Here is an 18,001-nt window from a genome sequence, read left to right as displayed (position 1 = left end):
CTAACTGCTTCCATCATTTATTCAAGGACTTATCCTATCCTGCCCTGATTAGAGACACAGCATAGCTTAGTGGAAAGAGCCCGGGTTTGGGAGTTAGAGGTCGTGGGTTCTAATCCCGACTCCGCCACTTGTCAGCTGTGTGATTTGGGGCAAGTCATTTAACTTCTCTGTGCCTCGGTCACCTCTTCTGTAAAATGGGGATAAAGACTGTGAGCCCCAACGTGGGACAACCTGATAACCTCGTATCTATCCCAGCGCTTAGAACAGTGCTTGGGACATTCATTCATTCATTCAATAGTATTTATTGAGCGCTCACTATGTGCAGAGCACTGTACTAAGCACTTGGAATGTACAAATCGGTAACAGATAGAGACAGTCCCTGCCCTTTGACGGGCTCACGGTCTAATCGGGGGAGACGGACGGACGAGAACAATAGCAATAAATAGAATCGAGGGGATGAACATCTCATTAAAACAATAGCAAATAAATAGAATCAAGGTGATGTACATCTCATTAACAAAATAAATAGGGTAATGAAAATATATACAGTTGAGCAGACGAGTGTCTTATATTGCTGAGGGGATGGGAAGGGAGAGGGGGAGGAGCAGAGGGAAATGGGGGGAAAAGAGGGTTTAGCTGCAGAGAGGTGAAGGGGGGTGGTAGAGGGAGCAGAGGGAAAAGGGGAAGCTCAGTCTGGGAAGGCCTCTTGGAGGAGGGGAGCTCTCAGGAGGGCTTTGAAGAGGGGAAGAGAATGAGTTTGGCGGAGGTGAGGAGGGAGGGCGTTTCGGGACAGGGGGAGGACGTGGCCCGGGGGTCGACGGAGGGATGGGCGAGAAAGGGGGACGGCGAGGAGGTGGGCGGCGGAGGAGCGGAGCGTGCGGGGTGGCCGGTGGAAAGAGAGAAGGGAGGAGAGGTAGGAGGGGGCGAGGGGATGGACAGCCTTGACATAGTAAGTGGTTAACAAATACCAACATTATTATTACTAATATTCTATCACCCTCCTTGCTGACCTCCTTGCCTCCTGTCTCTCCTGCCCAAGGACACCCAGAAGACAAGCGGCAGAGCCGACATTAGAACCCAGGTCCTTCTGACTCCCAGGCCCGTGCTCTATCCACTAGGTCATGCTGCTTCTTAAATGAAAGAAGGTGGGTCCTGCTACACTTCAGCAGTTTCGGGGGCCTCTGGGTCTCTCCCCTGCATGTGGGGGTACCCGCACTAGGTGTGGCCAAGTGGAAAGATCTTAGGCCTTGGAGTCAGGCTCCCCGGGATCTAATCCCCACTCCGCCACTGCCCTGTTGTGTGACCTTGGGCAATTCATTTCACTTCTCTGGGCCTCAGTTTCCTTATCTGTAAATATGGGAATAAAATACCTGTTCTCCCACCCCTTCAGATCGTGAGCCCCATCTGGGACAGGGACTATGACCACCTTTCATTCATTCATTCGTTCAATCGTATTTATCGAGCGCTCGCTGTGTGCAGAGCACTGTACTAAGCGCTTGGAATGTACAATTCGGCAACAGATAGAGACAATCCCTGCCCAGCAATAGGCTCACAGTCTAGAAGGGGGAGACAGACAGCAAAACAAAAGAAGTAGTCAGGCATCAATACCAACAAAACAGATAAATAGAATTATAGATATATACACATCATTAATAAAATAGAGTAATAAATAATCTATACAAATAAACACAAGCATCCGCTTATAATAATTGTAATAATAATTTTACAGATGAGGGAACTGAGGCAAAGAGAAGCAAAGGGACTTGCCCAAGGTCACGCAGCAGACAAGTGGCAGAGGGGGAATTAGAACCCATGACCTTCTGACTCCCAGGACCCTGCTCTATCCACTAGGCCACGCTGCTTCTATTGTATCTCCTTCAGCTCTTGGCACATAAGTTTTTATTCAATCATTGACTGAGGGCACTTATTAAGCGCTTACTATGTGCAGAGAACTATACTAAGCACTTGGAAAAGTACAATACAATAGAGTTGGCAGAAGCGCTCCTTGCCCACCAGGAGCTTATAGTCAGTCGGTCAGTCAGTCGTATTTCATTCATTCAATCGTATTTATTGAGCGCTTAATGTGTGCAGAGCTGTGTATTTATTGAGCGCTTACACGTGCAGAGCACTGTGCTAAGTACTTGGAAGAGAACAATATAAGACACATTTCCTGCCCAAATGAGCAAACAGTCTGGCAGTGGTTCTTCCAGACTGTGGGCAAGTCACTTAACTTCTCTGTGCCTCAGTTTCCTCATCTGGAAAATGGGGATTAAGACTGTGACCCTCACGTGGGACAACCTGATTACCCTGTACCTACCCTAGCGCTTTTGAACAGTGCTCTGCACATAGTAAGTGCTTAACAAATACCATCATTATTATTACAGACTAGAGGCAGGGAGGCAAACCCTCATTAGAGGAGAGAAATAAAAGGGGGAGACTTTGGTGGGGGGAGACATACATTATTGTCTCCAGGGGAAGACATACGTTTAGATAAATTACAGTTAGGGGAAATAGTACAATATAATAATAATAATGGCATTTCTTAAGTACTTACTATGTGCTAAGCACTGTTCTAAGTTCTGGGGTAGATACAAGGAAATCAGTGTGTCCCACTTGGGGCTCACAGTCTTAATTTCCATTTTACAGATGAGGTCACTGAGGCACAGAGAAGCAAAGTGACTTGCCCAAGGTCACACAGCAGACAAGAGGCGGAGCCAGAATTAGAACCCATGACCTCTAACTCCCAAACCCGAGATCTTTCCACTAAACCATGCTGCTTCTCTAAGGATATGGACATGGGTTCTGTGGGGTCGAGGTGCATGTCAAAGTGTTTAGGAGGTAGTCAGCCAAGTGCACAGTCAACAGTGATGGGAGGGTAGATAAGGGAAATTCAACACAAGAAAGTTTAAGCGGAAGTTTCTGAGTAAAATACTACAGTTATTATTCAATTAGTGGTACTTTTTGAGCACTTACTGTGTGGAGAGCACTGTACTAAGCGATTGAGAGAGGACAGCATAACAATAAACCAGAGTTGGTAATAATAATGTTGGTATTTGTTAAGCGCTTACTATGTGCAGAACACTGTTCTAAGCGCTGGGGTAGATACAGGGTAATCAGGTTGTCCCACGTGAGGCTCACAGTTAATCTCCATTTTACAGACGAGATCACTGAGGCATAGAGAAGTGAAGTGACTCGCCCACAGTCACACAGCTGACGGGTGGCAGAGCCGGGAGTCAAACCCATGACCTCTGACTCCGAAGCCCGGGCTCTTTCCACTGAGCCACGCTGCTTCTCCCAAGGTTCCAAAAGTGACCTTATCATCTTCTGCCCGCCAAACCAACCTCCTCAATGGCGTCCACGGGACCGCTCGCCACCAGGGTTCCCGCCCCCCCACCCGCTCATCTCGTGACCTTGAAGTCATCTCTGACTCATCTCTTTCTCTCCTTCCTTCCACACCACCATCTAATCTATCACCATACCCTGCTGATTCGGTCTCGGTCCCATCTCGTGGATCCACTCCTTCCTCCCCATTCCCCAAGACTGGGCCGGATTAACCCCACGCGGACCTCGGAGCTGATCCTTATCGTGGAGCCGCCCGTGCAATGCATCATATAATCTGCTGAAGCCGTGATATACCTCACGTCGTTACTCTCCTACTGAAACCCAGCCCGCACACTTTGCTCCTCCAGTGCTAACCTACTCACTGTACCTCGATCTCATCTATCTCGACACCGACCTCTCGCCCACGTCTTGCCTCTGGCCCTGAACGCCCTCCTTTCTCATATCCGACAGTCAATTACTCTCCCCGCTTTCAAAGCCTTATTGAAGGCCCATCTCCTCCAAGAGGCCTTCCCTGACTAAGCCCTCCTTTCCTCTCCTCTTTTCCCACTCCCTTCTGCTTTGCCCTTACTTGGTCCCTTTATTCGTCCCCCCGTCCCAGCCCCACAGCCCGTATGTCCATCTCTGTCACTTATTTATTTCTATTAATGTCTGTCACCCCTTCTAATAATAATAATAATGGTAGTTGTTAAGCGCTTACTATGTGTAAAGCACTGTTCTAAGCGCTGGTGTAGATACAAGGTAATCAGGTTCTCTCTGATCTCCCTTCCTCCTCTCTCGCCCCGCTCCAGTCTATTCTTCACTCCGCTGCCCGGCTCATCTTCCTGCAGAAATGATCTGGGCCTGTCACTCCCCTTCTTAAACAACTCCAGTGGTTGCCCATCGACCTCCGCTCCAAACAAAAACTCCTCACTCTAGGCTTCGAGGCTCTCCGTCACCTCGCCCCTTCCTACCTCTCCTCCCTTCTCTCTTTCCACCGCCCAGCCCGCACGCTCCGCTCCTCCGCCGCCCACCTCCTCGCCATCCCTCGGCCTCGCCCGTCCCGCCGTCGACCCCCGGGCCGCGTCCTCCCGCGGTCCCGGGACGCCCTCCCTCCTCACCTCCGCCAAACGGATTCTCTTCCCCTCCTCAAAACCCTACTTAAAACTCACCTCCTCCAAGAGGCCTTCCCAGACTGAGCTCCTCTTCTCCCTCTATTCCCTCTACCACCACCCCTTCACCTCTCCGCAGCTTAACCCTCTTTTCCCCCATTTCCCTCTGCTCCTCCCCCTCTCCCTTCCCGTCCCCTCAGCACCGTACTCGTCTGCTCAACTGTATATATTTATTACCTTATTTATTTTGTTAATGAAATGTACATCGCCTCGATTCTATTTAGTCGCCATCGGTTTTTACGAGACGTTCTTCCCCTCGACTCTATTTATTGCCATCGTTCTCGTCTGTCCGTCTCCCCCGATTAGACCGTAAGCCCGTCAAATGGCAGGGACTGTATCTGTTGCCGACTTGTTCATTCCAAGCGCTTAGTACAGTGCTCTGCACATAGTAAGCGCTCAATAAATACTATTGAATGAATGAATGAATGAATCAGGTTGTCCCACATAGTCTTAATCCCCATTTTACAGATGAGGTAACTGAGGCACAGAGAAGTTGAGTGGCTCGCCCGAGGTCACACAACAGACAAGTGGCAGAGCCGGCATTAGAACCCACATTCTCTGACTCCTATGCCCGTGCTCTGTCCACTGAACCATGCTGCCTCTAGACTATAAGCTCGTTGTGGGCAGGGAATGTGTCTGTTTATTGTCATATTGTACTCTCCCAAGCACTTAGTACAATGCTCCGCACACAGTAAATGCTCGATAAAAACAACTGAATGAATGACTATTCCTTGCCCTCAACGAGCTTACAGTCTAGAGGAGACTGTCTCCCCTTCTAGACTGTAAGCTCATTGTAGGCAGGGAACGTGCCTGTTATATTGTGCTCTCCCAAGCACTTAGGGCAGTGCTCTGCACACAATAAATGATCAATACGTAGAACTGCTCTTCTCAGGATGGCACCTGGAGAGTTTCCAGGACTCACCAGTCTCCGCTATGGGAGGGAGAGTCAAGCAGAGGCCTACCCATTCCATTTCTAGCTTGGGCAGTGGCTAGAGAGTGAAAAGGCAATCCGCTACATCTCAAAACTCACCCGTGCTGGGCAGCAGCTGCACGGGAAAGAGTCGAGGGCAGAGACTCAAATTTACTTTGCTGAAGAAGGCAGTGGTCAACCACTTCCATATTTTTACCAAGAAAACTCCATGGATCCACTCCCGGAACGACTGCAGATGGAGGTGGGGCGTCCTGGGAGAGTGGTGTCCATGGGATCGCTCTGGGTCAGAGACGACTCGACGGCATAAGACAAGAAGTACAATTGATTGATTGATTGATTGATTGGAAGAGGAGGGGAAGCTCCGTGTTAGACAGGAGAAGGCCCTGACAGTTGGGGAAATAGCCTCAGCTGCCCCTTACCCTCTGGGACAACAGGCCCGGAGGCTACTAGGTGGGCACTGTTAGGATGAGGCTGAACAAGGGTCTTCCTCTGGCTTGCTTTTCGTGCGTGTTTTCCAGAACGTGCAGGGGGGTGCCCACCTGAAAGCCACACAGAGCCCTGCCCGAGCCTCCAAAAATACCCTGGGCCATCAGATGCCAATAATCATAGAGGAACTGTTGTAGTCATTAAGCACTTACCAGGTGCCCACCACTACGCTAAACACTGAGGAAGATACGAGGTAATCAGGTCGAAAAGTCCTTGTCCCACAGTCTAGGCAGGAGGGAGAATAGGTGTCGAGCCCCGTCAACTGCAGATGGGGAGACTGAGGAGACTGAGGCACAAAGTATACTCACACAAACATATCAATTGTGGTATTCGTAAAGCTCTTCCTCTGTGCCAAGCACTGAACTAAGCACTGGGGGAGATACAAACCATCAGATTGGACACAATCCCTGTCCCACTTGGGACTTACAGTCTAAGTAGGAGGGGAACAGGCACTGAAGCCCCATTTTACAGATGAAGAAAGTGAGGCACAGAGAAGATAAGTGACTTACGCAGGGCACACAGCAGGTCAGTAGTAGAACCAGGATTAGGACCCCGGTCTCCGGACTCCCAGGCCTACGCTCTTTCCACCAGGCCATGCTGCTTCTCAATCAATCGATCAATCACTCAGCCAATGTTATTTACTGAGCGCAAAGCTCTGACTAAGCCCTCATTTCCCCTCTCCCTAGCTTTTCTGTATCCCCCTTGCGCTTAGATCTGTATCCTTTAAGAACTCGATATTCACCCCATAGTCACTCGATACTCACCCCATTCTCAGCCACACGGCACTTATGCACATATATGTAATTTATATTAAATAAATATATTACATTAAATTAATTTATTTATATTATTGTCTGACTCCCCATCTAGACTGTAAGCTCCTTCTGCACAGGGAACATGTATCACTGATTGATACTAAATATTTGGGAAAGTACAGCAGAAGCAAGATGTGCATTTCCTGCCTTCGAGGAGTTTATAATCTAATGAGGGAGACAGACAAAAATGATTTACAATAGTGAAGGCAAGAGGAAGAATAAGGCTATAGCAGGAATAAGTAGAAATATATCAGGATGAAATAGCTGTACATAAATAAATCTATAAATAAGGTTAAGGGACAACAGGCTATTGGAACTGGATTTTTTTTGGGGGGGGGGGGGTGGAGGGTATTTGTTAAACGCTTACTCTATGCCTAGAGCGCTTACTTAGGTCCATGTATATGTCCCACATGGGGGCTCACGGTCTTATTCCCCATTTTGCAGACGAGGTAACCGAGGCATAGAGAAGTTAAGTGACTTGTCCAAGGTGACACTGCAGACATGTGGTGGAGCTGGAATTAGAACCCAGGTCCTTCCTACTCCCAAGCCTGTGCTCTATCCACTAGACCACACTGCTTCCCAATCCACCAATCCATACAGATTCCCAGCATTCCAGAAGACAGCAAGATGATGTCAGGCCCCTACCCGAGCCCCCCAATCAGCCCTCAGGGCCCCCGTCCCAGCCCCGGCAGCCCCCACACCCTCCCGCCGCCAACCCCGGAGCAGAGACACAGCGTTTCCTGCCTGAAGGCCAGTCTGGTCTGAGCCCAGGGAAAGCTGTCCAGTAAACAAGGGGCAAATGCTGAAAAATAAATGAGGTTTTAAAGGCAGAACACCCCGAGGGCTCCCTGAGAAGAAGGCTTCTGGGTTTAATTTTCCTCTGACTGAACACCATTAAGACAGCCCGCAGAGACAGGGAGAGAGAGAGAGAGAAAGAAAAAGAGAGAGACTCCACCAGGTGAATCTGCATGCTTCCTTGGGCTCTGGACCGAAGAGCAGCAGCTCCCTAGGTGGGCAGAGAATGGGGCAGATCGGTGACCCAGCCATAAGGACCAGCTCCCCCACTGCTGGGAGACTGTGGAGGAAGGGGACACAGTCCGGCCTTCAGCTCCCCCTCTGCCCCAGGGACGGGGCATCAAGCCTGGGCATCAGATTTAAAACCAAAGCACTGAAAGGTATCTTGTCTCCTGTCTCCCGGATGCATCAGCCCAAGACGGGGGTGGAGGGGAAGGAGAAAAGGTGAGCGACCGTGCCCCGGCAGGGTCACCTCAAGGTGGACCATCGCTTACCACCCTTCCCCACCTCAGAGCCCACTTTGACCCCCACCCCAAGATGGCCTCTTGGGTCATCCGTGTCCAAGAAGTGCAAATCCTGGTGGCACAAACATACACCCTCTGTCTCACACACAGGTTCGCAACCCCACAGGTACCTTTTCCTACTAGGTCTCTAGTGCGAGTTGTCACACACACATACAAACACACACTATCTCTCTCTCTCCATCCCTCCCTCCATCTCTCCCTCCCTCATCTTTGCAACAGCTTAGGCTATCTGGAAATCTTTCCCTTTCCCTTTAGATTCCCTAAAGAAGAGTGACTCAGGGTGGGCATCGGTGACAGAGCAAACATCTCCCCGGGGTTGACTTCATCTCTCTGACTCCACACTTGGAGCAAATCTTCACTGAATGAGCGTGAGCGTGTCGTGTGTGTGTGCTGGGGAGGGACAGGGGCAGCTCCCCCAGCCCCCCAGCCTCTGGGCGGCCCGGCTTTAAGGCCCAAGCCCTCCCCGGAGGGGTGAACCGGGGGTCTGGGAGCTGAGCCTCAGGAAGGAAGACAGGCAGGCAGGCAGGCAAGCAGGCAGGCAGGGCCCCGCTGCCTACGCCAGTGTGTGGGAGCCGTTTAGTCATGCTGGGCACACGCCTGCTTGGCACGTGGCCTCCCTCTCCCGCCCGGGGGGTGGCAGTGAGAATTACTCATGGGCTGTATTTTTACACCGTCATTATATAACCGCCAGCCAAGCACACAGGCTTCCTTCTCCGGCAGGCGGTCCGCCGGCCGGGGAGGGCCAGCCCAGAGGGCCCGTGGGCGTTGGCCCCATGGCCTGCAGGACAGCTCCATGGGGAAGGGCGAGGGTGGGGGCAGGACCTCGAGTCAGAAGGCCAACGATCCTAATCCTGGCTCCACCACTTCTCTGCTGGGCGACCCTTCACTTCACCGGGCCTCAGTCACCTCATCCGTAAAACCGGGATTAAGAGCGGGAGCCCCGTGTGGGACAGGGATTGTAATAATAATGATAATGTTGGTATCTGGTAAGCGCTTACTATGTGCCGAGCACTGTTCTAAGCGCTGGGGCAGATACAGGGTAATCAGGTTGTCCCAAATGAGGCTCACAGTTAAACCCCATTTTACAGATGGGGTAACTGAGGCACGGAGAAGTGAAGTGACTCGCCCACAGTCACACAGCTGACAAGTGGAAGAGCTGGGATTCGAACTCATGACCTTTAACTCCCAAGCCCGTGCTCTTTCCACTGGGCCACACTGCTTCTCAAGATTGTGAGACTCTGATTGTGAGTCAAGATTGTGAGGATGGTGTCCGACCTGATCACCTTGTATCTACCCCAGGGCTTAGAATGGTGGTTGGCACATAGTAGGTGCTTAACAAATACAAGATTTTAAAAATTATTATTATTACTACCCTTCTGTGGCTCCCGGACCCAACTGCCAGGGCACCTGGCCCCCTGTACTGTGCCCCACCCATTATTCCGGGCTGTGGTCTTGGAGCTCACAGCCTGGCATCCGGTTGGGGCCGACTAGTTGAACTGGGCCAGGGCTCTGCCGGGGCCAGTTCCCCCCCACTGGCCGAGCTGGCCCTCTCTGAGTGGGAAGGGAAGTCCGGTTAGGTCCAATTCAGGACAAATCCCAAGAAGTCACTTCACCTCTCTCTGCCTCACTTCCCTCATCTATAAAATGAGGATTGAGACTGTGGGCCCCTCGTGGGGCAGGGACTGAATCCAACCTGATTTGCCGGTATCCACCCCGGCACTTGCCTGGCACCACAATTATGATTATCATTATTATTATTGATGACAATTAAATCCGATCCAAAACGATGCAGGTTGGGTTTTGTGGGTCAACCTTCCTTGGCCCCAAGGTTTGGCATAAAGGGAACTGGGCAGGATCTGGGATGCTCATCTGACTGACTTTCATTATCCAGTGTAATACCTGTGACTGGGCCCCACCTCCCTCTACCAGCCTGACAAGGGTTCAGAGACTGTAAGCTCATTTTGGGCAGGAATGTGTCTGTTTATTGTTATATCGTACTCTCCCAAGTGCTTAGTACAGTGCTCTACATGCAGTAAGTGCTCAATAAACACGAATGAATGAATGAATGAATGAAACAGAGGGGGGTCACTTCCAGCCCCACTGGGTCCTCTACTCAGCATTTAGGGCAGTGTTCTGCACCCAGAAGGTACTCGATATCCACCAACGATGGACTGATGGAGATATTTTCCTGTCATACTCATGCTAAAAAAGACTGTCCTTAGTTTTTCTCTCCCTTGGACCCCAGCAACAACCCGGTTCCCCTTGCCGAGTTCTAGACCTACACTCCCTGGGTGCCCCCCATCCCAGAATTTGCTCCCAATTCCGGTCGTCCCTCACCGTAGCCAGTCATGGAGGGACAGGCGAAACTGGTTAGATGCCCCCACTGGGGAGCAGCGCGGCCTAACGGGAAGAGCCCGGGTCTGGGAGGCAGAACGCTTGGGTTCTAATCCCGCCTCCGCCACTCGCCTGCTGTGTGACCTTGGACAAGTCACTTCACTTCCATGCCTCAGTTCTGTCAGTTGTAAAATGGGGATTCAATTCCTGCCCTCCCTCCCGCTTAGACTGAACTCCATGGAGGTCAGGGACTGTCCAACCTGATTAACCTGTGGGCACCCCAGCTGCTCGACACACCGTAAGCACTTGACAAACGCCACGGCTGTGATTATCACTGTGATTATCGTGACCCACTGGGAGCCCAGACCTGGTCTCCCAGGGCGGGATGAGAAACCGCCTAGCCCAAACCGTGACCGTACGGTTCTTTCCGCTCCAGCCTACGTGGGCTATTTCTGGGCGAGTGGTCAAGACCAAGGCTGGACAGTGCTCAGCGGGGGAGGGAGGCAGCCGGGGCCGAGAGGACTCACCAAATAGCCACCCGCTGCAGCACATCTCTGGGGTTCCTCCGGCTGAAACATCGGAAGCGCCTTCCGCTCTCTCCTACGGTGGCGGAGAGAAAGAGGACACAGCCGTTCAGGGGAGGAGAGGCAAGCCCATGGGAAAGCCTCTGGAAGGGCCTTTAGCCTGCCCCCTGCCCCTGCCCTATAGGCCACCCCTAGCCCTCCCTCCCGCTGTTGTGGAAGGCGCCCTGGAGGCATGGACCCTATTTATTTAATCAATCGTATTTATTGAGCGCTTACAGAATGAGGAGGACTGTACTGAATGCTTGGGAGAGAGAGTCGGTAGATATAATTATAATCCTGGTAGCCGTTAAGCGTTTACTAAGTGCCAGGCACTGTTCTAAGCACTGGGGTATTACAAGTAATGGTGGTATTTGTTAAGCGCTTACTATGTGCTCTGTTCTAAGTGCTGGGAAATCAGGGTGTCCCACGTGGGGCTCACAGTCTTCATCCCCATTTTACAGATGAGGTCACCGAGGCACAGAGAAGTTAAGTGACCTGCCCCAAGTCACACAACTGATAGCGGCGGAGTCGGGATTAGAATTCACAAGCCCACATGGGGCTCACACTCTCAACCCCCATTTTCCAGATGAGGGGACAGACCCAGAGAAGTGAGGTGACTTGCCCAAGGTCACCCAGCAGACATGTGGCGGAGCTGGGATTAAAACCCATGACCTTCTGCTTCCCAAGCCCGTGCTCTATCCACTAAATCAAGCTGCTTAGTTGCTGACGTGTTGCCTGCCGGAGGAAAACTTACAGTCTAGAGAAAGTCTAAGGGTGGTCACCCAAGCTGGTCGACCAGTCAGCTCCCAGGGAGACTCGGGCCGGCCTCCTTCGGGGTGGGGCGATCCCAGGCCTGGAAACCAACGTGGAGCCCAGCACCAGGATGGTTCGGGGAGCAGGTGATGATGATGATGCTGGTATTTGTTCAGTCCTTACTATGTTCCAAGCACTGGGGTAGATACAAGGTAATCAGGTTGGACCTAGTCCCTGGCCCGTATGGGGCTCACAGTCTTAATCCCCATTTTCCAGATGAGGTCACTGAGGCCCAGAGAAGTGAAGTGATTTTCCCAAGGTCACCCAGCAGACAAGGAGAGGAGCCGGGATTAGATGAATCCCAGGCCGGTGCTCTATCTGTTAGGCCACGCTGGGGGAAGGTGAAAAGGGAGGGGTGCCTGAGTGGACGCCTACGACTTCACATGGTTCTCTGTCAGTCGGCCTTCCCCAGAGAACGGCAACGTCCTCTTCGGAACACAAGAAAGCCACGGAGTCGGAAAGAGGAGCGGCGAACTAGCCCTTCCTGACTCATCCTCCACAGCTCCGTGAATCCACCTCGCTCTCCACCTTCAGAGCATTATTAAGGTCACATCTTCTTCCGAAAGGCCTTTTCCGATTCAGCCCTCTTCCCCACCCCCATGCTCTCCCATCTGCGGCGTCTGGGCACTTGGTCTGTGACCTTTGGAAGTTCTCTATCTGCCTCACCCCCAACCCCACAGCCCTTACGTACATATCTTTAAATTACGTCTGCTAAATGATTTTTTCATATTAATGCCTGCCCCTCCCTCTAAACCGTAAGCTCATTACGGGCAGGGAGCAACTCTGCTGATTCTGTTGCGCTGTACTCTCTCAAGCACTTAGTACAGCGCTCTGCACAAAGTAAGCGCTCAATAAATAGCACTGATTGATTGATTGATTGATCGATTAACCTCAAGCTGGGTTTTCCCAGGGTCGAAGGGAGGTCCCGGGTCCTCTAGAGGCCGTTAAAGGTATTGCAGCAATGTGCACAGGGTGGGAACAGGGAGCGACGCCGCCGCCTAGTGGTCGGGGTTGGTACTCTGCCTAAAGCCACCGTTTGGGGGTAGCTTTGTTAATGATAATAATTATTATGGTACTTGTTAAGCGCTTACTATGTGCCAAGCACTGTTCTAAGCCCTGGGGTAAATACAAGATAATTGAGTTGGACACAGTCGCCGTCCCCCATGGGGCTGAGCCCCTTGATCCTCATTTTACAGTTGAGGTAACTGAGACCCACAGAAGTTAAATGACTTGCCCAAGATCACACCGCAGACATCATCATCATAATAATGTTGGTATCTGTTAAGCGTTTACTATGTGCAGAGCACTGTCCTAAGCGCTGGGGGAGGTACAGGGTCATCAGGTTGTCCCACGTGAGGCTCACAGTTAATCCCCATATTACAGATGAGGTAACTGAGGTAACAGAGAAGTGAAGTGACTTGCCCACAGTCACACGGCTGACAAGTGGCAGAGGCGGGATTTGAACTCATGACCTCTGACTCCCAAGCCGGGGCTCTTTCCGCTGAGCCACGCTGCTTCTCTCAGACATGTGGAGGAGCTGGGATTAGAACTCAGGTCCTTCTGACTCCCAGGCCCTTGGTCCCCCCGACCCTCACCCATCTTTTCTCTTCATTCATCTCAACCCCAAGCAGAAGAATTCCCAGGAGCCCCTGGCGACCCCCACCCTAGCCTTGCCCATATAAACGTAAGAGGGAGGGGGCACAGAGAGAAACACTGGAGCAGAGCAAGAAAGTCCTCTCCTGCCATCCAAATTCCCAGAAATCCTCTCCCTTCTTTCCTTGTTTCAGTGTCTGTCTACCCCGTCAGACTGACTCTCAGAGGGCAGAGAATCTGTCTACTGATTTTACTCTACTCTTCCAAGTGCTTAGTACAGTGCTCTGCACACAGTAGACACTCAGTAAATATACTGATTAATGAATTGCCCCCATGGGTTTGTGTTTCCAGACGAAGTTGGTTAGGAGTAATCAAGGGAGGACGATTAAGAGTTTGGGAAGAGAAAGTTAGAGACATGGATGGAAAAGGAAGGGATTAAATAATCCATCCCTAGACAACAGGGTGGAAGTCAAGGAGAGGGGTGGCCACGGCACTCTTCTCTAAGTCCCTGTCCCGCGTGGGGCTCCCAGTCTAAGTAGGAGGAAGAACAGGAGAACAGAAGCACAGAGAAGTGAAGTGACTTGCCCAAGGTCACACAGCAAGCAAGTGGCAGAGGCAGGATTAGAACCCAGGTCCTCTGACTTCCAGGCCCACACTCTTTCCACTAGGCCATCCTGATTCCTCGTGGTCAGGGCATGAATTCATTCATTCATTCATTCCGTGGTATTTATTGAGCAGTTGCTGTGCGCAGAGCACTGTAATAAGCACTTGAGAAAACACAGTATAACAATAAACACATTCCCTGCCCACAATGAGCCTACAGACTAGAGTGGCGGGGAAATAGACATTACTGTAAATAACTAAATGACAGATATGTACATTAGTGATGTGGGACTGGGATGGGGGAAGAACCTAGTAAGCGCTCAAAAAATACGATCGAATGAATGAATGAACAAAGGGAGCAAGTCAGGGCGACGCGGAAGGGAGTGGGAGAAGGGAGTACTCTGCACGCAGTAATTGCTCAATAAATGCGATTGAATGAAATAAGCACTCAATAAATACCGTTGATTGATTGGCCGGAGATGACACTGCTGGGATAGATGACCCAGCCACGTGACAAAGGAAAGACCTGGCTCACAGCTCTTGCCATGTTCGACGGAGGAAGGGAACAGAGAAGAGCAGTGTGGCCTAGTGCTTAGACTGTGAGCCCGTTTAGACTGTGAGCCCGTTGCTGGGCAGGGACTGTCTCTCTCTGTTGCCGAATTGTCCATTCCAAGCGCTTAGTCCAGTGCCCTGCACAGAGTAAGCACTCAATAAGTACGATTGAGTGAATGAACCTGATTAACTTAAATACGTATGAATGAATCTGATTGACCTATGCTACCCTGGCTCCTTGTTTGGTTTTGTTGCCCGTCTCCCCCGTTTAGACTGTGAGCCCGTTGCTGGGCAGGGATTGTCTCTCTCTGTTGCCGAATTGTCCTTTCCAAGCGCTTAGTCCAGTGCCCTGCACAGAGGAAGCACTCAATAAATACGATTGAATGAATGAACCTGATTAACTTAAATACGATTGAACGAATGAACCTGATTAACCCGCGCTACTCTGACTCCTTGTAGAAAGAGTAGTAGAAAGAGCCCAAGCTTAGTAGTGGGCCTCAGTTTCCTCATCTGTAAAATAGGGACAGCAATACCTGTTCTCCCTCCTACTTAGATTGGGACCCCCATGTGAGACAGGGACTGTGTCTGACATGATTAACCTGTCCTTACAAGAGTGCTCGACACATTATAAGCACTTAACAAATACCATGATTATTACCGAGAAGTAGCGTGGCCTAGTGGAAAAAGCACGGGCCTGGGAGTCAGAAGGACCTGGGTTCTAACCCTGACTCTGCTACTTGCCCGCTGTGTGTGAGCTTGGGCAAGTCACATTGCTGGGCCTCGGTTTTCTCATCTGTAAAAGAGATGAGACCCCCGTTTGTGACTGTTTGTGACCCCTGTTTGGGACTGTGGTGGGTCAGATGATGATAATTAATAATCACCACAACTATTATGGTACTTGTTAAGCACTTACTATGTTCCAAACACTGTTCTAAAGGCTGGGGTAGGCACCAGTTAATCAGGTTGGACACAGTCCCTGTCCCACATGGGGCTCATACTCTTATCCCCATTTTACAGATGAGATAACTAAGGCCCGGATAAGTGAAGTGACTTGCCCAAGGTCACACTGTAGACATGTGGTGGACCCAAGATTAGAATCCAGGTCCTTCGGACTCCCAGGCCCACGCTCTATCCACTCTACCCCAGTGCTTAGTTCAGCGCTTGGCACAGAGCAAGCACTTAGCTCAGTGGAAAAAGCCCGCACTTGGGAGTCAGAGGTCATGGGTTCTAATCCCGGCTCCGCCACTTGTCAGCTGTGTGACTTTGGGCAAGTCATTTCACTTCTCTGTGCCTCAGTTACCTCATCTGGAAAATGGGGATTAAGACTGTGAGCCCCAGGTGGGACAGCCTGATTTACCTTGTATCCCCCGCCCCCCAGCACTTAGAACGGTGCTTTGCACATAATAAATGCTCAACAAATGCCATCAGTATTATTATTATTAATAAATACTAAAATTATGAGCACACTATCTGGCTGCTGGAAGGCTGGGAAGTCCCGCCAGGCATGGGAAAGACGCTCAACACGCCCTAAATGGAATATGCCCGATTGATCTCTCCCACGCTCCGCTTTTTCGAGTCTCTGAGATCAGACCTTGGCTTCCTGCCGTGCTGAGGAATGATTTTTTGCCTCTGATTGGCCACCTTTGACCCAGACAGCCACCTGCCAGGGCCGACTGGGACCACTGCCCAGCTGAAACTTCGCTCTCCGATCCTTTGTCCTTCTTTGTAGCCCCTTCTTCTTCCGCTAGAGTCTTCCTTAGGGAAGCAGCGTGGCCTAGCGGATAGAGTATGCGCCTGGGAGTCAGAAGGACCTGGGTTCTTCGCCCGGCTCTGCTGCCTGTCTGCTGTGTGACCTTGGACAAGTCACTTCCCTTCTCTGGGCCTCAGGTACCTCATCTGAAAAACGAGGATTAAGAGTCCCGTGTGAGACACGGACTGTGTCCAATCTGATCATCTTTTATCTACCCCAGGGCTTAGTGCAGTGCCTGGCACATAGTAAGCACTTAACAAAAACTATAAAAAAAAATGGAAGCGAGTAAGACTCGGTTCAGCCGAGGGAGACACTGCAGTATGTTCGCCTTTATTTATTTATTGATATTAATGTCTGTCTCCCCCTCTAGATGGTGAGCTCGTTGTGGGTAGGAATGAGTCTCTTTGTTGTTATATTTAAGTCTCCCAAGGGCTTAGTACAGTGCTTTACACACAGTAAGCGGTCAATAAATATGATTGAATGACACTTGTGAATGCCCCAGACCCAAGCATCTTGAGCAGGACAGGACCTTGCTCTTTCTATCGCCCTCATCCACGATCTCGCTCATCCAATGTCTTACGGACAGGAGATTTGGAAGATGATGGGGTTGGGATAAAATTCTTCACTATAAAATCCATTTTTGGTAAGATCTGACTTGGGTCAGAAAGGGACCCCCCTATGATTCCATGTTTCACTAGAATTATACCTGGAGGTAGAGCAAAAACAGAGGTGTGAAACCTGTCTCTCAGAAAAGGCTTTGGTCTAATCGAACTCCAGAACCATGGGAGAAGGGGAGAAAGGGAGCCCAGAAGCTAAACAAATGAGTTTGGCGCACAGTCCCCTCTGGGGTGGTGGGGGCGAAATCACCCATCCCTACCACACGGGCAGGAGGGTGTCACATGATTACCTCTGGGGAGGGTGGGATCACATGGGCTGGAGAGCTGGGGGGGGGGTCACACCCCACCCAGTTCGCCCCACCCCCTCATCTCCACCATCATCATCATGGCATTTGTTAAGCGCTTACTTTATGCCAGACACTCTTCTACGGGCTGGGGTGAATACAAGCAAATTGGGTTGGACACAGTCCCTGCCCATCATGGAGCTCACAGTCTCAATCCCTATGTAACAGATGAGGTAACTGAGGCACAGAGAAGTGACCTGACCACGGTCACCCAGCAGGCAAGCAGGGGAGCAGGGATTAGAAATCATGACCTTCTGACTCCCAGGCCTACTTTCCATCCACCACATCATGCCACGCTACCGGCTCTTGCTCTGAATTGCCCCTCTGGACCCCTACTTTTACAGGCTGCTTCTCTGGGCCTCCCTGTGGCAGTGCCCTCGAGCCCCCCAGAAGCAGCTAGGGCGGTCCGGATCCAGGAGAGGCAGCAGGGATCCCTCCAGGAGTGGAGTCCCCGCCGGGTCCTCTCTCCCTCCCTCCCTCTCCCCTCGCAGGTTGGCACGGCAACAACAAAATGTTGCCAGGGCCTGCTCCGGGAGTATCCAGGCGGCTCTCGGCACAACATCGTCATCGGCTTCCGCCGGGCCCACAGGAGCCCGTTGGCTGCTGGCCGCTTTGCCGTGACCTGTCAGGATCCAATTGGCCATTTCCAATAGTCAGTCAGTCGTATTCATTGAGCGATTACTGTGTGCAGAGTATTGTACTAAGCGCTTGGGAGAGTACAATCTAACAATAGAACAGACACATTTCCTGCCCAAGAGAGCTTAGTGTCTACAGTCTTACAGGTGGGGGGT

At 51.1% G+C, this 18,001-nt stretch overlaps 1 protein-coding gene across 1 annotated transcript in view; it reads right to left on the bottom strand.

Annotated features, from left to right (window-relative positions):
- The window catches only part of PTPN5 (protein tyrosine phosphatase non-receptor type 5), a 51,243-nt gene that overhangs the window by 21,948 nt on the left and 11,294 nt on the right, over positions 1-18,001 (bottom strand). Inside the window, exon 2 of the mRNA XM_029061802.1 lies at positions 10,903-10,975. Coding sequence (XP_028917635.1) covers positions 10,903-10,927 — 25 coding nt within the window. The 5' untranslated portion in view covers positions 10,928-10,975. The remainder of the gene's footprint in view (positions 1-10,902; positions 10,976-18,001) is intronic.

Source organism: Ornithorhynchus anatinus, chromosome 3 (assembly GCF_004115215.2).
Source record: "Ornithorhynchus anatinus isolate Pmale09 chromosome 3, mOrnAna1.pri.v4, whole genome shotgun sequence".
NCBI lineage: Eukaryota > Metazoa > Chordata > Mammalia > Monotremata > Ornithorhynchidae > Ornithorhynchus > Ornithorhynchus anatinus.
The sequence above is the reverse complement of the archived record's forward strand: the minus strand, read 5'-3'. Positions and strand labels throughout refer to the sequence as shown.